Below are 21,503 nucleotides of genomic sequence, written 5' to 3'. Positions count from 1 at the left end.
ATGTTTGGAAGGGAGACCAGGTCGGAAGTGGGTTGGAGGTGTGGCGGAAGTGGGTAGGGAGCGAGGAGCCCCAGAGTGGGTGGTGCCCGTTCGAAAGCGGAGCCGGATGTTTGCCGAGCTTTGACAGGCGTGGCAAAGGGAGCAGTGCCCGAGCACGGTGAGCTGCTGGGCGCGGGGTCTCCCAGGGTGGTGGAGGGGGCAGGGAAGGGACTGGCCTGGTCATCTGAAGGGCTGGGGTCCGGATGGGGAGGATCCAAGAGGATCCGAGGAAGGGAGGAGGGGTGGAGTGCGGCCTGGGAGCCTGGCCTTCCTGCCGCGGGAATTGTGCCCCACTCCGGGTCTGCAGTGAGGAGACTTCGCTTCCTTCGCTGCCTTTCTCCTGTCCTCCCTAGGGCTGAGTCCAGGTGAGATCGCGGCCATGGACCAAGCCCACGGGAAGGGAAAGTAGTTGCCCTGCTCCGATCTGGCGAAGCGGGAAGGAAAAGAAATTTGGGGGAAGTGTTTCACCTTGCCACCTATCAGGCCACACTTTTCATCTCTGTTTCATAATCAGTGTACCCAGTCTGGGTTTTGTAAATCACTGACCGAGCTCTATGCAAACGTGATTGGAGTTGAATGTCTTTGTGTTGTAGCGGAGCGTTTCGTTTTGATCATTCTGGAGCTCCCAGGAGAACGATGCCAGCGCCAGAGAATGCGATTTTAAGTTGTTACCTCAGTTATTTTCGGAGGACATTAGGGGAGAGGCTTTATTTTGCCTTTTTGTGGAACCTCTCTGAACCTTGAGAATCACATGAATGACAGCCACTTAGAGAAGGATTGAAGGATTGACCTGCACATTGAGACCACCTTAGACATGTATTAAAATCTTGACTCTGCTGTATGACCTACGCAATTTGCTTATTTTTCTGGAGAACACTGTCCTCACACTGTAAAATGGGCCCAGCGGTACATGCCTCGTTGGTGCTCTTGTGATGTTAAAAGATAATTTATGTCCACTTCATGGTGCTATACAGACCTCAACAAATGTTGGTTCCCTTCTCCACTTAGGAGATGGATTAATTCAGCCAGTCATTCAACAAATTACTGAGCAGCTAGCTGTATGTGTCAGGTATAATTCTGATACAGCTAGCTATATGTGTTAGATGTAATTCTGAATAGGTCAGGGGGTCTTAAACAGAGATTCTTAGCAGGCATGTGAACCACTTAAAATTTCCTGCAAGATTTCATGCAAGTGCTGATTTTTCTCAGGAAAAAAGACCACAAATTTTGTCAGAATTTCAGAGAGGTCCAGATTTCCCAAAGGTTAAAACCTCTATATAAAAACTGCTTAGAGTGAGTCCTGAGATTTTTATTTTTATTTTATTTTTTTATCCTCACCCGAGGGCATTTTTTCGTTTTTTGTTCAGATAGAGTGGGAGGGAGAGAGAAGAGAGAGAGAGAAACGTCGATGTGAAAGGGACACATCGAGTGGTTGCCACCTGCATGACCCAACCAGGGCCGGGGACAAACTACAACGGAGGTACGTGCCCTTAGCGGGAACCGAACCCGGGTCTCTCTGGACTGCAGGCTGACGCTCTAACCGCTGAGCCAAACCGGCCAGGGCCTGAGATTTTTATAAAGGTAGATTTTTACCTACTTGAGAAGGGGAAAATTAATCTCTCAGTAAGGAATGTTTTGCAGAGTGAAGCCGGGCTTGTAGATGCCTAGAGTCTTAGGCAGCCAGTATACTTCACTTCCATTATACCTTAGAATTTCTCCTCTCTAGCTTTGGTCACCTCCCACTGAATGGGAGCTAAGCTTCTAGGCTCACAGGGGGCAACAGCTGTGGGTTGGAGGATGGTGATAGAGGCCAGTTTGGATGGGAGGTGGGAACAACTGTGATTAGTTGTTCTGGAAGGGGGGAGGGGGTCAGTTCTGGGAGAACTGACAAAATAGAGGAGTTACTGGAAAAGAGGTGGAGTTCAAGTTTGGCTCCTTTTAGAGGATGACCCTGTCCCTCCCTCACACATACTTCAGTTCTCAGCTGTTCCTTCTAATCCTGTTGTTCACTTCAGCACAAGTATTTTAGAACACGAGAATTCTATTTCTAGGGGGAGACTTCACTTCTATAGATGAGGAAATTTAAGATCAGATAGGAAAAGGACTGCCTAGCATCATTGCAACTCATTGGTTTAGGCAGGACTATACTCCAGTTCTCCAGATACCTCATCCCATGCCTTTTCATTGCATCAAGCACCTACTATGTGCAGAAAGACTTCTCTGGATAACTGAGGGCAGGGCTGAAGGAGCACTTGGTGCCTGGGCAGTGACAGAAAGAAGGGATGGAGAGAAGGCTCAGGTCTGGATGGGGTTACTTGGAGCTGCATTCTGTCCCTGACACCCAGCTGGGTGGTGGGGCTTTGGTAGAGCCCTCAGCCTCCTGGTTGAATGTGGGGAGGGGCATGTAGGTGAATTAGGGGTGGATTCCTTAAGACTGTGAAGTTTGGCCTGGCTGATGTGGCTCAGTGGTTGAGCATCGACCCATGCACCAGTGTGCGGTGGCCAATTGATGTTCTGTCTCATCGAAGTTTCCATCTCTCGCCCTCTCCCTTCCTCTCTCCAAAATCAATAAAGGAAAAAAAAAAAAAAAGACTGAGGTTTGCCTGCCTTAGAGGGTTGAAAGGGAATGGGGGAGCCAAGATGACAGGCACAGCAGCACTCATTGAGAGAAATGCATTCCCAAATAGGAGAGGGTTGTCATTCTTTGGGGTCATGGAAATAAACTTATATTTTGGTGGTAAGCAGCAGTAGTGAATAAGGGTAGCAGAAAAGGCCGGAGGAGAGGAAGAGGAAAAAGTTTTGGTTTTTTTTTGGCTATTTGGCTGCTCAGATTCGGCTCAGGAGCTTGAAACAGCTTTCGCCACTGAATCAGTGTGGTTGCCCTGGTAACAGGATGGTTGTTGCTAGGCTCGGGGAGCCAGTTTACCATCCAGAGTCCTTGGCAGTGACATGTGCAGGAGGTTGTCGCCTCAGAGTCCAGAGGTGTTCAGGGTTGAATCTCGGCCGGCAGTTCTCTCTTCTCCCTACCGGTGCCTGGGTCTTGTCTGCATTGCTTATCTGCCCTGCTGGTTCTCTGACCATATATGTCATTTTTTGGAGTCCAGGAATGCAGCGAGCTTAGAGCAGCCTCTTCCTTGGGGTTGGACTAAATGGGTTGAATTGAAACGCCTCTCCCTCACCCACGTGATGAGCTTGTGATGGGAGAGGGATGTGCTTCCTGTTAGGGCCGAGGGCAGAAGTTGCTGCCCCCAGGCTGCATGCAGCCACATCCTTATGGCCAAACCCCAGACTTGGGCAAACCCAGTTTCGGAGTCGGCTCTTCTTCCTCCCTGCCTGCTGTAGTTGCTGTTCTCTTTTTCACCTCCTGTATCTCCGCACTCTGATGATGTCATGAACGTCCCCTTTGCCATCTGTGCCTCCTTGGGGCAGTCTGTTGATCTTTGCCACCTTGAATTAGTGCCTGGAGCTCCCCACAGACAAGAGTGGGCTTGCGAGCCCTGAGAGCCTGCGGATTGTCTGCTGTGACTGGCAGGCAGAGTCCATCTTCTGCTCCTGGTTCCTGTCCTGGGACAAATCCAGCAGGAGCCCTTAGCCCTAGCCTATTTCTGGGGTCCTGTGGTCTCTGACCACCTCTTCCCTAGGACAGGGGTCAAAGATGGAGTGGCCAGAGCCACAGCTGACCTTTTGGGGTTTGGAGCATCCCCATTCTCCTTAGATTTTTATACCATCTCTGCCCCATAACTGCTGGGGCCTGGGAGCGTCTGTGCTCTGTGACTCCTGAGGAGGGGCACAGACCTCTACGCTCCGCATCTGGGACTACATGACTGAACCAGCTGGGCGGTGGGCAGCACAGGGCCTGGCACGACTCTTCCCCATCCAGCTGGAGGACCTGAAGGCAGGCACTGAGCTGTGCCATCCTCTTCCCCAGCTGCCTTTCCTGGCAACATGCCAGACAATTGTGGCGCTCGGGGAACCAGGAGCTACATGGAACTCTTGGCAAGGATGAGAAGCGTTGAGGACCAGGGACAGGGAGCTTGGGGGAGGAAAGAATGGGGCAGAAGGCTTGCTATAGCAGTTATAGGTATAAAGAGGGTGTCATTGACCTGCCACCCCACTGCCCTCTCCCAGATTTCTCTTCAGATTCTGTGGGGTGAGGCTGTGGGGGACAGTCTCAGCTATGGACCCGCTTACAGAGCTGCAGGACGACCTGACCTTGGATGACACCAGCCAGGCTTTGAACCAGCTGAAGCTAGCCTCCATTGATGAGAAGAACTGGCCTTCGGACGAAATGCCTGACTTTCCCAAGTCAGGTGGGCACCACCGGATCTCAGGCAGCTACAGGCACCTTACGTGGGGAGACTCCAGGAGGGCAGGATGGGGGCAAGCTGACCATTCCCAGCGTGGGGCTGGGAGCACAAGCCTTACTGGGGGGAGGGCCAAACATCACAAGTCTCAGGGAGAGCACTGTGCCAGCCCCACCCAGATATCCCCTGACTTTGCCATGTTCCTCAGATGACTCCAAAAGCAGCTCCCCGGAACCTGCCACACACCTGAAGTGGGATGACCCTTACTACGACATTGCCCGGCACCAGATCGTGGAGGTGGCAGGTGAGCACACTCAGTTTTGCACCTTTTTCCCCATAGTCTGCACTCCTGGCTTAAGGAGGCCAACCCCTTGTGCCACAGGGAAAGGGGCTGGGGGAGGGACAGTACCCATTCTGTGGTCTGACTCCTGACCTTGGGGCTCTTTAAACTCACAGACGTGATTGTGGTGGCCACTTGGTCTGTTCACCTGCAACCACATCCTGACCTGTGACTCCGCTGTCTCTGCTGGCGGATGGTGCGTGGGAGGCAGTGTGGCCTTGTGGCTTTGAAGTCAGAAAGCCCTGGGTTTGTCTTCCAGCTTCGCTCTCTGAACTCTTTTCTTCCTGACGGGGCTGTTGAGAGGATGGCAATGTGAACGCACGTCCGGGCCTGGCCCAGAGTACCTAGTTAGCCCTGAATAAGTGATCATTCACCTGCCTTTCCTGCGCTCTCATGTCAGCATTTCTACCTCTCCAGTCACTGGAGAGTAGGGAGGTGCCAGTCCTGCTGAGAAACCCTCCCTCTGAGGAATTCTGCAAGTTAGGGGCCGCATAACCCCTGGAGCATCAGGTTCCTGGCAGATGTGCTACCCTGCTGAGAATGGGTGCAGAGCGTCCCCTGGGTCCTGGCCTCAGTGTCTCCCACCCTCCTGTTGATAAGGCAGGACCCAGAAGACCCCAGGAGCCAGGAGCGGGGAGGGTTTCTGCCCTTAGGGTCGTACTACTAGAATAGGAAATGAATTGTAAAATCCTTTGTCTTTTCCCTGATACTTGTCTGTCCTTGCTAGTGAGGCCAGACAGCTGAAAGCAAGGGTGACAGCATAGTCCTGCTCTGGAGTGGGCAAGGGGAGCAGGGAGCACATGGTCCTGGACCCAGTGTGGTGCTGGTTGTGGGGGCCCTGTAGGCATCTGGCCGTAGGGAAAGCTGGGCTCGGAGGTTATTCCTAATGTCAAAGGTGTTTACATGACATCTGTGTTCCCGGAGCCTGCCCTGTTCTGGGCTGGGGCCTTGGCTATATGGCCTCTCTCACCTCTACAGAAGCAAGGCTGAGAGTTCTTTCCAGGTCTGCTGCTGACCTGGGCACAGGAAAGTCACCTGAAGGTTCAGAACTTTCTCTCCTCACTACCAGAGATGGACCTGACGAGGGTTGGGGGGGTGCCTGATGTGAAGGAGTCTCTATCCTGACATCCTCCTGGCTTATGTGGCCAAGTCACAAGGCAGAGCAGGCCATGCTCTGCCCATGGGTGGCCCCTGTTCCCCTGCAAGCAGAACTGCAACATGTTTCTGTTTCCTCAGGGTGTGATGAGCCTGAGGGGGCCCAGCCAGGTAGGTGTGTTCCTGGCTCTCCCTGCTTGGCCTCTCTGGGCTGTGGCCTCTGGGCTGTGGATCAGGAAGGGTTCTTGGGGCCAGCTTAATTGCAGCCCCACTCTAGGGAGCTGGCAGTGGGCGGTGCTTGGGAGCCGGAAATTGCAAAGAATTATGGGTGGGGGTTGTGTGGCAATACATTCAGAGCCAGAGGAAAAGGGGCCTCGTCCACAGGGGTGGGAGGGGGTTGGCTAGCTCTGAGCAGTGGCCCAGGTGCATGCTGGCTCCACCCCTGAGCTGAGTGCTGCAGGCTCAGGGCCCCTCTGGTGGGGTTGTCCCCCATGCATGTGCCTCTCTGCCTGCTGGGAGGAGTTTGGATTGGTATTGCCAGAGTGAGACTTGTTTGAAGAGACCAAGGTGACATCCTGGGAGGCCAGTGTCCTGGCATTAGAAACCAGAAAAAGAGCCCATGTTGGAATGGAGGATGGGGATGTCCCCAGCTCCTCTGCAGCCTCTGTTCTTACTAGTGGTGGCTGCCGTGCTGCCCTGTCATGTTTGACTTAGTGCACATGGATTCTCCCAGTGGTGTGCTGGTGAACGAGGCCCCCCTGAAAGGGAAAAAAAGGTGATTATTTGTACCATTTGCAGTTTCTACCATGGCAGATTTCAAGCTATCAACATATCAACTGGATTGCAATATTTCTGACAATTTCACAATTTAACAAACGAATGAGCCGGCTCCAGCACACTGCCCAGCCCCCATCTCCCATCTCCTTGGCCTGCCCTGCAGGTTGTGGGTGGTGCAGGTGGCTGGCCTGGCTGCCCGGCAGGCAGTTCCCAGAGTGCCTGCAGAGGAGCTTTGCTATTGCTGATTAACACCCAGGCCACCCTGGGCGAGTTCCTGATGGATATCTGGGGAGTGCAGAGGCTTCTTTCTCAGGCGGCTGGTCTTTTCCTGGTGCTTTCCACCAATGCTGTGCTCCTCCTCATCGAGCCCCTCCCCCAGCTCTGGGAAAACTAGTGCTGCCGGCTCCTTCTGGCCCTTCAGTCTCCAGGGCAGAAGTCTACTCTCTTCTGAGATCCGGAGGGGAATTCCAGGCCTTCTTACATGTAGCAGCAGTTTCCCTGCCTGCTAGCAAATGCCTGGGTCACCGAAGGACTTGGGCACTTCAGGGAGGGCCCGAGGGAGACCCTCAGGTTGCCCATATTTCATTCCTCATCTGCCCGGGTCGGGTGGGGGCGCATCCTGCCATCTAGTCCCTCACTACTCCTTTTGTCCCCTATCCCCACCCTGACTTCACTCCACATGCGTTTTTAGAACACATACTCTGGAACGAGCCCTGTAGTCAGCATTGAGAATTCAGTGAAGGAAAATACACATTCCTTCCTTCAAGGAGTATACAGTCCAGTGAAGTGGTTTTAAAGCTGGTCTTTGAGAATGCGGAAGGCATGGACCTGTTCCCCTAGCAAACGTACAAGTGCTTGTAATATTTTTCATATGACATCATGGCATTGGTGGATGCCCATCAGTGAAGCCTGGTTGAGAACCCAGTGTCCTGTGTCCAAGGTGCTGGGCCAGCTGAGAGATGGAGAACAGGTTCTGGTCCCTCACCCCAATTGCTTGCTTAACCAGTTAGTTACTAGCTCTTCAAATTCCAAAGCCAAGCGAACTCAGACTTTCTGTCTTGCCTGAGTCCTCAAGTCTGCCAGCCAATGAGGGCGGCCTTACTGTCGGGGACAGGCCTGGAAAGCATCTTTTGGAATCCCCGTGCTCCTCCCAGCATTTTACCCCACATCCAGGGCCTTCCTCTGTTTAGAGGGCAGTAGGTAAATGATGTTCCTCCCTTCACAGGCTCATGGTAGGAGGCTCAGGGATTTCTGAAGCTCCAGATTATACATGAGGCTGGGCTGGTCGGTCTAGTCTTTTGCCTGAGTCTGCTCTTTGTTCTCCTGTGAGATCCCATGGGAAGTGAATCAGAGCAGACTCTAGAGCCAACTCCTCCCACCTCCTCCACTTCCCTCACTGGCCTGGAAGAAACCTAACACCAGGACCTAGGCTAGGGTATGAAAGGAGCAGGTGGCATCCGGTTCTTCAAAATAGACCTTCTGCTGGATGAACTGCACCTTCTCCCCCTCAACCAAGCTTGCAGGGGTTCTTGTAAGTAGAGAAACTCTGCCCCAGGCTCTGGGAAACTCACTGCCTAAAGCAGCCTGATGACCTAGAGATCATGAACAAACTCAGAAACAGAACTGTGCGTACCATGTAATGCTGACTGATGTCTGTGCAGACACCAGAATTATTGGATACCTGCCATGTGCTGGGCTCTGGACAGGTGTGAGAGATTCGAAGGCCGACGAGACACAGTCCCTGTCTTCAAGCTGCTCACAAGCCAGTAGAGGAGACAGGCACATAAACAGGAGAGCCACAGTGTCATGGACGATGGTTCATGGCTTGGAGCCATGAAAAGGGACAGCTAACTTGTCTGTGGGAAGGAGAGAATACAGGCTTCTGGAAGGAGATTATGCCTTAGATGAGTCTTAAGGATTGAGAGGAATTAGCCTAGAAGAGGGGAACAAAATTGTCTGGGTAGAGGTCTGTCCAGCATGAGAAATAGCAGAGGCTCAAAGCAGCCTAATGTGGACAGGGCTGCAAGCACTCTGTGTTGGAAGTGTGCACAGTATGAGCCTGGAGAGAAGCAGGAGCCAAGCCTGGAGAATCCTGGGGGCCGTTCCAAGGAACATAGCCCGCTGGGGTCACCTTGCCCACATTCCCGAAGCCTCCTTCAGCCTCTATCGATGCTGGCTCCAGCCCTAGAGAATAGTCAGAGCCTTTGGAAAAGCGCTGACTCCTGAGTGAAGTCACTGACCAAGAAGGATCATCAAGGTCATGGCTTATTGAATATGGAGAAGATACTCAGCAAGGCATGGGGATCCTTAATCCTCAGAGGTAGATGGGGACAGACTCACTGCATTTCATGCATTGTGTCAGTGGTCTTTTTATTTGCCTCTGAAGCAATCAAGATGAAGCAAGTGTGGTTTGGTGTCTCTGGAGAGACATGAGGGCAGAGATGAAGGGAAGGTCCCTGGGACATGGGGGAGTAGGGACCAGGTCTTGTCCCATTGAGCTTTGCTTGAGGTCCCTGATCCATGCTGACCCTGGAAGAACATCTCACTTTGGGGGAAAAATAGCACATGTCTCAGGTGCTCCTGGTTTCACAGCAAAGCCAGTTAGTCAGAGCATCATATTGTGACTAGTTTTGGACAAACATCCCAGAGAGATTACATCAAAATGAGCATTTTCCCACAGCATCACAAACTCCTCTCAACGTCATGTTCTTTGGAATATTCTTAGTGAGAAAGGATATGATTTTTAGAAATGTCCAGAAGTTAGAGGTTGAGTGTGGTCAATAATTCTACTAATAAAATCAGAAAGTATTGTTAGTGGTCAAAAGTGAGCCACTACTATGTGATCAGGCTGATTCCTCAGTGAGGTTTTCTAAACACACTGCTTAGAAGGGGGTGCTTCTGAAATAAGCGTGAACTTTTAAGGTGATTCTTTGCCAAGACAAATGTTTTGAAGTGTGTGACTTTTTTAATTGAGGTGAGACTTACATAACATAAAATTAACCATTTTTAATTTTACAGTTTAGTGATATTTAGTAGTCACAATGTTGTGTATCTCTATGTAGTTCCAAAATTTCATCCATACCCATGCAAACCCCGGATTCATAAACAGTCAGGCATCTGTTCTTGCTCCCTCCCAACCTTTGGAAACCACCAATTTGTTTTCTGTCTCTGTGGACAGACTTATTCTAGATAGCTCATGTAAATGGAATCACACAATATGTAGCCCTTTGTGACTGGTTTCTTTTAGCTAATGTTTTTAAGGTTCATTCACAATGTAGCATGTATCAGTACTTCATTCCTTTCTATAACTGAACAATATTCCACTGCATGGCTATACCACCTTTTCTTTCTTTTTTTTTTTTATCCTCACCTGAGGACATTTTCCCGTTTTTTGGTTTTTTTTGGTTCAGATAGAGTGGGAGGGAGAGAGAGGAAGAGAGAGAGAGAGAGAGAAACATCGATGTGAAGGGACACATAGAGTGGCTGCCACCCGCACGACCAACCAGGGCCGGGGACAGACTGCAACCGAGATACATGCCCTTATCGGGAACTGAACCCGGGTCTCTCTGGACCGCAGGCCGACGCTCTAACCACTGAGCCAAACTGGCCAGGGCAATATACCACCTCTTCTTTATCCATTCATCTATTCATCTGTTGATGGACATTTGGCTTGCATCCACCAGGTGTGGTTTATTTATTTATTTAATTATTTGTATATTTTTTGTGGTATGTGCCCCTAGCGGGAACCGAACCTGAGACTCTCTGGTCTGCAGGCTGATGCTCAACCACTGAGCCAAACTGGCCAGGGCAAGGTGTGATTTTTTAAAAGTCATGTTATTTCTTTATACCCCAGCCCAGTATCCCTGAGAGCAACCTGTTCCTCTTTCTTCAGCGACAACCCCTTCAGTGCAGGCAGCTGCCCGGGGAGTGTCTGTATGGGCCGCTCTGGCCCCTGTCCTAAATGGTACAGGTCTGGTAACCTTTCAGGCCCTCAGCCTGTTTCTCTTGGTTCACCTTTCACCCACCACGCTCCCTCTGTCTCCACACCTAGGAGATGACAAGTATGGACGGAAGATCATTGTGTTCAGTGCCTGCCGAATGCCTCCCAGCCACCAGCTGGACCACAGCAAGCTCCTGGGGTGAGTACCCATAGGGAAGGTGGTGGGACCCGTGCCCAGATCCCCAGTTTGGCCTGATGTTTTCCGTACTGTCCCTTCCTCAGGGCCTCCCTCTTCTCCTGAGGGAGCTTTTTTACATTTGGGGAGTCAGTTCTGGGCTAGGAGTCAGACCTGGTTTCTAGCCCTTGAAGGTGTGACCTTGGCAAGTGTCTTCATCTTTTTAAACCTCTTTCTTCCCTTTGCCTAGTGGATGATTACAAAGCCTTCCTTTCTTTTTTTTTTTTATCCTCACCCGAGGACATTTTTTTTTTGATATTTTGGTCAGATAGAGTGGGAGGGGGGGAGAGAGAGAGAGATAAACATCCACGTGAAAGGGACACATCGAGTGGCTGCCACCCGCACGACCAACAAGGGCCGGGGACAAACTGCAACCGAGGTACATGCCCTTAGCGGGAACCGAACCCGGGTCTCTCTGGACCGCAGACTGACGCTCTAACCGCTGAGCAAAACCAGTCAGGGCAAGCCTTCCTTTCTTGTAATAGTGAGGTATTGTGTGTGAAAAGGCTTTGAAAAGTAAAATCCTGCCCAAATGTGAGGGCTGATTATCATAGTGCTACAATGTCCAGTGTGGTTGCAGTCATTTCCCGTTTATATGAATAATTAGTGTTACCTTATTTTGTGCCAAATTTGGTGCCATTGCCTTTTGTACCTATCTGGATTCTGTTAGTCAGAAATATATAACAGCTCTGGTTGGCCTAGAAATCTCCCGATGCAACTCCAGAGGCTGACTGAAAGTGGGAGTCGGAATGCGGGGAGGTTCCGGGTGGGGCTCCGTCGCCGGTGTCTGTTGGCACTGGGTACAGCTATGAAGAAACAGGAAAGATTCCTGCTTCTGTGGAGCTCGCAGTTCTCCTGAAAGTGGGTGACTCCAGAATTGACTGGCCATATCACTGTCAGTGTAGTAACGCTTACTTCGTTGTGCTGGGTCACCTTCCTTCTCAACCTGCCTGTTGCCACGAGGAACATCTGTCGGTTCATTATGGTGCCGGTGGCAACATGGGAGTGTTGGATCCAACAGAAATACATGACCGAGGGCAGCGGAAGTCACACATGAAACACCGTGGCCAAGCTTGGTTTCCACTTGCTTTGTTCTTCAGGTCTCCTTGTAGTATGATCTTAGCTAAGTGGCCGAGGCTGGAGGAGCCGCGGCTGGTCAGCCTGCACAAGTGCCCAGCCGAGGAGCCAGAGACTTCCATCATCCTTAGAACTGGAACCAGAGCAGTTTATTTTTCCCTCTTTGAACAAAAAATGTTTTTGCTCTATTTTTATCATATAAAGTATTTTTAAAACATGACAAGAAAGAAAAAGAAAGTGGGAGTTTGACAAGCCCTGTTTGACAAACATTCATTGAGCCACGGCTGAGCCAGCCTGGGCCCGTAGCATGTGCGGGGCCCACACAGGCGGAGCCCCGCTGCCCCCCTGGCGCCTCTCGGTGTGCGCACAGCTGCCGTCTTGCACTTCTTCCCTGGCCAGTATGAAGCCCTCCCTAGGGCAGAAAAGGTCTGCGCCGCCTGTACCAACTCTGCAGTCCTGAGTGGTTCTGTGTGTGTAGGCTGTGGTGAGGGTCGGGGCAGTCCCGGGGTACAGCAGCAGTAGGGGAAGGGCCTGCGTCCAGAGTCTCTGTAGCTCCAGGGAGCCAGGGCCAGGCCCAAGTCTCTGCAGCCGGGTGTGCTGTCTTTCTCTGTGGCCTCCTGAAGCCTCCTCCCACCGCTCCTCAGACAGGCCCCCACGTGGCCAGCCAGGAGCGGGCAAGGAGCTCAGTCTTAGGGTGCCTGAGTCACACCTCCCAACACACACCTCTAGTTTTGTCACCAGGTAGCTGACAGCCTCCTGGCCAGATAATAGTCCGAGTGGGAGGAAGTCAGAGGATGGGGCTGGGAAGGCACCCAGTTTCAGGAGAGCGCCTGACGAGTGAGGAGGCACCCACCCTGGGGCTTGCTCTGGCTTTGGGAGCCCTCTGCCATCCGTGCTGTCCTCTATCCTGCACAGAGCTCCCCACCCCTCCTGACCTGGTCACAGCTCCTGCTGGAGCAGAGGCACATCCATCCAGGAGCAGTCTTGTCCTCTTCGCAGTCACATTATCTCCAGCTTGGCTTTCCCAGCTGTCTACCCAGGTCTGGGGGTTGAAGCAGAAAGTGCCTGAAGCTTGGATGCAGAAGACTGATAAACTCTAGCTGTGCCTCTTACTAGCTGTGTGCCTGGGACAGGTCTCTTCTGAGCCCTTGTAAGAATAAGAATTGTGCCCAACTCACAGGGTTGTTGTGGGCATTAGGTAAGATATATACATGAAATGCCATAGTATACATTTGTAAAGTGTTACAAATTTCAAGAATTTTTGCCAGGTTGGTGTGGCTCAGTGGATTGAGTGTCGTCCCATGGACTGAGAGGTCCTGGTTCGATTCCCAGTCAGGGCACATGCCCGGGTTACAGACTTGATCCCTAGTGGGGGGTGTGCAGGAGGCGGCTGATCAATGTTTCTCTCTCACATCGATATTTCTATCTCTCCCTTCCTCTCTCTCTAAAAAGTCAATAAAAACATTAAAAAAAAACAAATTTCAGGAATTATTTAAAATGTAGGTAACTGTAAAGAAAAAATAAAGACAACTGTATGAAAAAAGTCACCCATAAACCTGTCACCCAGAGAGAAAATGACTGTTCATATTTTAGTGTATTCACTTCCTGTTTTTTTCTATAACACATACAGAGCTTTGTAGTCAGTTTTGTATCTTACATAACGTTTTTATCTTCTGAGTGTTAAACATTCATGAAAGACATCCTTTAAAAAATGTTATTGTCACCCTGGCCGGTTTGGCTGAGTGGTTAGAGTGTCAGCATGCGGTCCAGAGAGAACCGGGTTCGGTTCCCTCTAAGGGCATGTACCGCGGTTGCAGTTTGTCCCCGGCCCTGGTTGGGTCGTGCAGGAGGCAACCACTCGATGTGTCCCTTTCACATCAATGTCTCTCTCTCTCTCTCTCTCTCTCTCTCTCTCTCTCTCTCTCTGTCTCTTCCTCTCTCTCCCTCCCACTCTATCTGAACAAAAAATGGAAAAATGTCCTCAAGTGAGGATTAAAAAAAAAAAATGTTATTGTCCTAGCCGGTTTGGCTCAGCGGTTAGAGTGTTGGCCCGCAGACCAATGAGTCGTGGTTTCGATTCTGGTCAAGGGCACGTACCTTGGTTGCGATTCATCCCCGGCCTTGGTTGGGGTCATGTGGGAGGCAGCCACTCAATGTGTCCCTTTCACGTCGATATTTCTCTCTCTCCCACTCTATCTGAACAAAGGTGGGAAAATGTGCTCGGGTGAGGATAAAAAAAAAATGTTATTGACATATGATATGTATACAGAAAAATGAACCAATTATGTATACTACTTAATGAATTTTGAAAAACTGAACCTACCCATGTTAGCCCCACCCACAAGCCTCCCTTCACTCTTCTAATCACTGCCCCAAAGGGCAGCCACTGTTCTGACATCCATGTCACAGACTGGCTTTGTCTGCAGGAGTATCCTGTGAGGTATTCAGTTTATAGATGTCCTGTGATTTGTTTAACCAGTTCGCTGTTGTTGGACAGCTAGCTTGCTGCTCAGTTTTTGTTTGTTTTTTCATTATAAAACACGCTGCAATAAATAGCCTTCTACAAAAATGTTTTCGTTTATCTCTGCTTCTTCTTTTTTTTAATCCTCACCCGAGGACTTTTTCCATCTATCTTCAGTTGGGGGGGGGGGCGGAGAGAGAGGGAAAGAGAGAGAGACATAGACTGGTTGCCTCCCGCACAACCCCAACCAGGGCCGGGGACAAACCGCATCCAAGACATGTGCCCTCAACCAGAATCTAACTCCTAACTCATTGGTCTGCAGGCTGATGCTCCAACCACGGAACCAAACCGGCCAGGGCTCTGCTTATTTTCTTAGGATAAATTCCTGGACGTATTTACAGGGTCAAAGAGTAGGAACATTTTATAGCTTCTGATAGACATCACTTTTTGCCCTCCTAGAGGTCATAACATCTGTCAAAGGATGAGTGTACTTTCAGTACAATTATTGCTATTTTCTAGTTGCAAAATGCCATCTTTTTTTTTTTTTTATCCTTACCTGAGGACATTTTTACATTTATCTTCAGTTAGAGCGGGAGGGAGAAAGGGAGGAAGGGTGGAAGGGGGAGAGAGAGAAAAAGAGAAACTCATCAACTGGTTGCCACCCACACAACCTCAACAGGGGCTGGGGACGAAGGTACACGCCCTCAGCAGGAACCGAACCCGGAACTCTCTGGTCCACTGGCCGACGCGCTAACCGCTGAGCCCAACCGGCCAGGGGGCAAAATGCCATCTTTTTATGTGACAGATCTTTGCAAATTCTTTTTTTTTTTTTTTTTATCCTCACCCGAGGATATTTTTCCATTTTTTATACAGATAGAGTGGGAGGGAGAGAGAGGAAGGGAGAGAGAGAGAGAAACATCGACGTGAAGGGACACATCGAGTGGCTGCCACCCGCGTGAGGGACAAACTGCAACCGAAGTACGTGCCCTTAGCGGGAACCGAACCCGGGTCTCTCCAGACCGCAGGCCGACGCTCTAACCGCTGAGCCAAACTGGCCAGGACTCTTTGCAAATTCTTAATGTGTCTAAGGGGTAAAGTACTGTGTAGTCCCTAGACACCTCACATCCTTGCCTGTCCTGGACCATTGTATAAATTACCATCTCTAGGTTAGATCAGGTGGTATCTGGGCACTTAATCAGATCCTAGGGCACTTCCCCATGTTCCTTCCCCCCTTACCTACCTCCCTTGGAAGCCCTTAGCTTTTCGCCTTCCAGCCTCCAGTGGTGATCCTGCTGAAGCCTGGGGCTGGCCAGCCAGAAAGAGGGCATTCCACTGGACTCCTCCCTTTCTGGAATTCTTGTTCATTCTCTTTATACCCTGTACCTCAGGTGGGCTCTGCATTTGTTTCTTTTGTGGTGGTAGATGTCATGTTGTGGGCATAGGGAACCTGAGAGGTGGCTCCTTGGTTCATGAAAAGCCCAGTGATTGGAGCAGGGGAGGAGACCCTCTGTCACCCTGATCCCCTCTCGGGGGTGGTATTTGACAGGCTGTGCTGGGAGTTCGAGTCTAAGCAGGAGAGCTGCGCTGTGGTCAAGAACTCAGGCTTGCCCTGGCCGGTTTGGCTCAGCGGTTAGAGCATCAGCCCTCGGACTAATGAGTCATGGGTTTGATTCCTGTCAGGGGCATGTACCTCAGTTGTGGTTTGTCCCCGGCCCTGGTTGGGTTGTGTGGGAGGCAACCAGTCAATGTGGCTCTATCATCAATGTCTCTCTCTCTCTCTCCCTCCCTCCTTCCCTCCCTCCCTCCCTCCCACTCTATCTGATAATAGAAAAATATCCTCAGGGTGAGGAATTTAAAAAAAAGGAATGCAGGCTTCAGAGTTTGATAGTTTACCCTCAGGGTCCACCATAAGCTATGTGACCTTGGATAAACACTTGACTTTTCTAGGCCTCCTTGCCCTCACTTATAAGAGGGGGATAATATCAGCCTTGACTGTTACAAGGAAGGCATGAGCTAAAGTATGCAGAGTGATTGGCAGACACTAAAAGCCTAATATTGATAAATGGTGACTGTTGTTATTGTTGACTCCGCAACCTGTTACTCCCGTTTTAATTCTAGGCACGGAGAAGGGCTCCAGTTAGGGTCCTGGTCTCCTGACTCCTGGTCAGTGCTCAAAGCTGAGAGCTGTTCTGTCACTATCATTGCTCTGCCCAGCCCAGCCACAATCCCTCCACAACCACGTGGTAACTGATTGTGCAGCCAGCATAGACAGTGCAGGGCCAGGGGCGTGTGGGTTTGATATAGCACATTCCCAGGGTACTGGATTTTGTCTTCGTGGGTTCCACTTGTGTACGGGGCAGGCCTGAGCAGGTCTTTTCTCTTGAAGGTACCTGAAGCACACCCTAGACCAGTACGTGGAGAGCGACTACACGCTGCTCTACCTGCACCATGGCCTGACCAGCGACAACAAGCCCTCCCTCAGCTGGCTCCGGGACGCCTACCGGGAGTTTGACCGAAAGTGAGTTGGGGCCCGGGGACAGGTGGCTCGGGAGCCAGCAGCTCTGATAAAGGTTCTGGGCTGCTCGTGCTTGGGCAGGAGCTTATTCCATACTAGAGGGGTCAGGTGCCTACACCTGGGTAAATGCAAAGACTCTGAAGTTGGAATGGCCTGGGCTTAAATCCCAGTTTCTCTATTTACTCTGTGACCATCCATGTAACTTAACCTCTCTGAGCCTCTGTTTGCTAATCTGTACAATGGGGCAACAGTGACACTTACTTCCCAGGCTTGCTGTGAGGAGTGAACTCAGAAAATGTACATTAAGAACCTAGCGCTGCGACTCCCCCACCATGCTCACTCCCGAGTTCCCATTCTGCCTCTGCAGGTACAAGAAGAACATCAAGGCCTTGTACATCGTGCATCCCACCATGTTCATCAAGACCCTGCTCATCCTCTTTAAGCCCATTATTAGGTGAGCACGCCGAGGGCGGGTTGGTGGTTTCCTCATGCTTCCCCTGAAGCAGATACCGGAGGAGGCCAAGCATCCCAGGGACAGATCCGCTTGGGGCTCGGCCTCTGTCTGATCTGGATGGGCTGCTGAGGGACAGTGGGCCTGCTGAAGCTGGTGCATTCCCTGACCCATGCCCTTTCCTCCACTGGCAGCTTCAAGTTTGGACAGAAGATCTTCTATGTGAATTACCTGAGTGAGCTGAGCGAGCACGTGAAGCTGGAGCAGCTGGGGATCCCTCGCCAAGTGCTCAAGTGAGGCTGGGCAGGGACTGTGTGCCCACTGGATGGCATCTGCGTGCATGTGTATCGTGTGTGTGGGGGGGCATGCCAGCCAAGGGGAGAGGAAGCCTTGAGAACCCCAGGATAAACAAAGGAAGCAAATGTAATGATTAAGAGACAGCACATGGGGTCAGAGAGTGAGTTCAAATTCCATTGCTGTCACTTAAAAGCTTTGTGACTGAATCTCTTTAAGTCTTCACTTTCTCGTGTGTAAATCCGGTTGTTATGAGGGTTGAGTGATATAACCTTTGTAAAATAGCACAGCAAGTGCCCGACAAACAAGGGTTACCATAATGACTACAGAGCAAGGCAGAGGGCCTGAACTTCCCATCTGCTCCCCCAGGTATGATGACTTCCTGAAATCCACACAGAAGAGCCCTGCAACAGCCCCCAAGCCCATGCCACCAAGGCCCCCTCTGCCCCACCAGCAGTTTGGGGTCTCACTGCAGCAGTGAGTATGCAAACAGGGGACACCTGGCACCTGGAGCCCAGGAAGGGCTGCAGACCCCGCTCACTGCCCTTGTTCCCACAGCCTCCAGGAGAAGAACCCAGAGCAGGAGCCCATTCCGCTCGTGCTCCGGGAGACCATTGCCCACCTACAGGCCCACGGTGAGTGCCAGGGCCCACCTGCCTCCAGGACCTGCCCAGGGTCCCCCAGCTCCCTCGGGTAGCTGCCAGGCAGGGCTGAGAGAGGCCCCACATGCACCCGCACTGACCCTGACTGGAACCTTGAGACAGAATGCTGGGGGAGGCTACACTCTGCCCCTGAGCTCTGAGAATCAATAGACCCCACTGTTTCCCAGCTCTCACCACTGAGGGGATTTTCCGGAGGTCTGCCAACACCCAAGTGGTACGAGAAGTGCAGCAGAAGTACAACATGGGTGAGTGTTTCGGGGAGGTGCCCAGGCCCACAGCACCGTACAGACCACATGTGGGGGACGGGGGGTGGGGGGGAGAATTGGGGGCATGTGTGAGACTGTTAGGGGCTTCTCTGCCTGTAAACAGGGGTCCCAGATTTCATTTCTGGCAGAGGTTTTGTGGCATCTGGTATAATTACATGGGTCCCACTTCCGCCTGGCTGTTCCAGGCCTGCTCCCTCATTGGTCAGGCTGTTAGGTCCTTGGTTCAGGTTCATTTGGAGACAAGGAATAAATGTAGTATGTGCTAGGAGCCCCACTCCACCCCAGTGGCCTCAATCTGCATCCCCTTGTCGCAGAGGAAGAGGGGAAGGCAGGTGTGAAGTTCTCTGGGAGGAGGCTCTGTCTGCGGGGGAAGTCAGGGAGTGGGGCCTCCTTGGCCTCCAGGCTCCACCCAGCTCCTCTCCACCCCTCCCCCCCCCAGGGCTGCCTGTGGACTTTGACCAGTATGATGACTTGCACCTGCCAGCAGTCATCCTGAAGACCTTCCTCCGGGAGCTTCCTGAGCCCCTGCTCACCTTTGATCTCTACCCCCACGTTGTGGGCTTCCTCAGTGAGTGCCCTCTCTCCCTCCCAGCTCTGAGCTGCTCCTGCTGGGCCTGTGCTGCACTCGGAGCAGGCGGGCTTGGCCTGGCCGCCAAGGAAAGTCTGGTGGGGGTCTCCCCTCTAGCCTCTGTGAGAGCGTCCTGAGCCAGCCAACCCTGGGCCCCTGTAATGTGGGCCCCCATTCCTCACAGACATTGATGAGAGCCAGAAAGTGGAGGTGACGCTGCAGGTCCTTCGGACGCTGCCTGAGGAGAACTACCAGGTGCTTCGTCTCCTCACTGCCTTCCTGGTGCAGGTGAGACTCGACTGCGCACCTGAAGGAGGGAGGGGGAGGAGCTCGGGCGCCTGGAGGAGCTCGGGCGCCTGCTGCAGCCCTGATTTCTCTCCACAGGTGTCTGCCCACTGTGACCAGAACAAGATGACCAACACTAACTTGGCTGTCGTCTTTGGCCCTAACCTGCTGTGGGCCAAAGATGCCGCCATCACTCTCAAGGCCATTAATCCCATCAACACCTTCACCAAGTTCCTCTTGGATCATCAAGGGGAGTTGTTCCCTACCCCTGACTCTGAGGGGCTCTGAGCCCAGCTCCTGCCCTCCAGCCCCCTTCTGATAGCCCCAGTTTGGACTCTTCCTCCTGGCATCAGCCTTTTAGGAGCCCAGGGCTCCTGCCCAGGAAGGGGTCATGAGGCCCCAGGAGATAGACACTGGAGCCAGCCAACTGGGCAGCTCCTCCTCCCCATTTTTCCAGCCCACCTCACAGGCCCTGGAGGCCTCACTGTTACCATGAGATATTTTTCTTCGCCTTCTCCTTCTCCTGCCTCCTTGGATCCCTGGTTCCTGCAGGGCTGTGCAGAGCTGGACTTGGCTCTTCCAGAGGACGGGCCCCAGCAACCCCTTTCGTGCTTTCTCCTGCCTCTCCCTGGCAACTGCAGGTGCCAAAATCACTGCCAGCTGGGATGGTAGCTGGGGTTGGTCCCCCCCCCCATGACTGGCGGAGAGTGAAAGGCTGAGCTGGCTTAGGCCTGCTGAGGCTTCTCCGGTCTGGGTGAAGGCATGGGTCCAAGCACCTTGCTCCTCTCCCCTCAGCCTGGGGTATTTCCACAGCTAAGGAATTACAGGCTGAAGTCTGTTTCCTGTTTCTGCCTTTGCTTCCACACATCCTGGTCAGCTTCTCCCAAGTGGTACTGCCCCCAGGATGTTCTGAGCCCTTGCTTCTGCCAGGACTGGCAGCTTGGATGACATGGCTGAGCCCTAGCATCCATTTGAGATAGACCTGAGAGACCCCTGGTGCCTGATCAGACACGGTGACTCGGTCTCTGTGCCTTGTCTAAGGACAGCTTCTAGGTCTAAGGCTCTTACAGTCATGTGTGTTGTGGAGTCACAGTGGTCTCTGCTCTGGCCAGAGGTGACTCAGTGCCTCAGAATCTGTGGTGACCCCTCCTGCTGGGGACTCCTGGAGACACTGGGCAGAGATTTTGTTAGTTAGATCAGCTAGATGAGTTCTATCAACCTTCCCCATGGAGTATGGGGTCCCAGGGCCCTGTTGTCTTTCAGACAACCTGGACCTTAATGATGATGGCGCTCCCTCATTCCAGCTGTATCCTTTAGAATTACGCTCCTTCCTGGTGAACCCTGGGGACCCACCCCCATCTCTTTCTAAAGCCCTGACTTCTGGCAGCAGGGAAATACCTGCACAGTGGCCCTGTACCACGAGGTCCTCACTGACCATCTGGGCTCCCCCCAGAGCACTGGCATGTCAGGACTCCCAGTACCTGGTGTGGCTGCTGGTTTTGTCAGTACCTGTCTCTAGCCTGGGTTCGGGCCTCTGCTTTTCTGCCCTCCTTTGTGTATCAGGTGTTCACAGTCCCGTTTACTGGGGAGCCTGTGGATCTATTTGTTCTCTCCCCTGTCCCCTACCCCACTGGTCAATGCTTAGGGGTGGGGGGGTGGGGGAAGGGCTTGTACTGTGAATCAAGTGTTCACATTCACACCTAATGAATTCCTTGGCACCAATCATGTATTTCACCTTTGCACTTTTTGTATTTCAATAAAAATGGAGATGGAAACCGCCCACCTGGCTGTGGAGGAAGTAGGCGTGGAGGTCCAGAACTGGGTGGGAGGCGTGGCTGTGGAAGAGCAGACAGGGCCTCAGCAGTCCCTGACCAGTCCATCTGACCCCTTTCCATCTTGTTCACTACTGAGTGTGATGAGGCCAGCTCTCTGACCATCGCCCAAGCTCAGAAGTGTGAACAGTCACCTTCCATTCTTGGCACCTGCAGCACCTCAACCAGCCACCATGCGCTGAAGCCTATGACCAGGGCCTCTTCTGTCCCCCAAATGGAGTGGGCTGCGGCGGACAGCATGGGTTTTAGAGTCAGGGTTTGAATCCTAGTTACATCACTTGCCACCAGTTCTCACTGGTGACAGTCATGTCATTGGCCCCATTGCTGAGACCATTCCTTCATTTCTGTCAGGATCGGAAATA

At 52.0% G+C, this 21,503-nt stretch overlaps 1 protein-coding gene across 1 annotated transcript; it reads left to right on the top strand.

Annotated features, from left to right (window-relative positions):
• The first annotated feature begins 90 nt into the window (after positions 1 to 90).
• Positions 91 to 20,940, top strand: ARHGAP1 (Rho GTPase activating protein 1). The gene is made up of 13 exons (XM_036258852.1): positions 91 to 157; positions 4,168 to 4,349; positions 4,552 to 4,647; positions 10,607 to 10,694; positions 16,655 to 16,786; positions 17,151 to 17,237; positions 17,429 to 17,527; positions 17,898 to 18,005; positions 18,087 to 18,163; positions 18,358 to 18,435; positions 18,896 to 19,024; positions 19,209 to 19,312; positions 19,409 to 20,940. The coding sequence occupies exons 2-13, from the start codon at positions 4,217 to 4,219 to the stop codon at positions 19,595 to 19,597; spliced, it is 1,320 nt and encodes a 439-aa protein (XP_036114745.1). The 5' UTR covers positions 91 to 157; positions 4,168 to 4,216; the 3' UTR covers positions 19,598 to 20,940.
• Positions 20,941 to 21,503: the final 563 nt, after the last annotated feature.

The sequence above is a fragment of the Molossus molossus genome, unplaced genomic scaffold (genome assembly GCF_014108415.1).
Source record: "Molossus molossus isolate mMolMol1 unplaced genomic scaffold, mMolMol1.p scaffold_m16_p_13, whole genome shotgun sequence".
NCBI lineage: Eukaryota > Metazoa > Chordata > Mammalia > Chiroptera > Molossidae > Molossus > Molossus molossus.
This window is presented reverse-complemented; position numbering and strand designations above follow the sequence as displayed.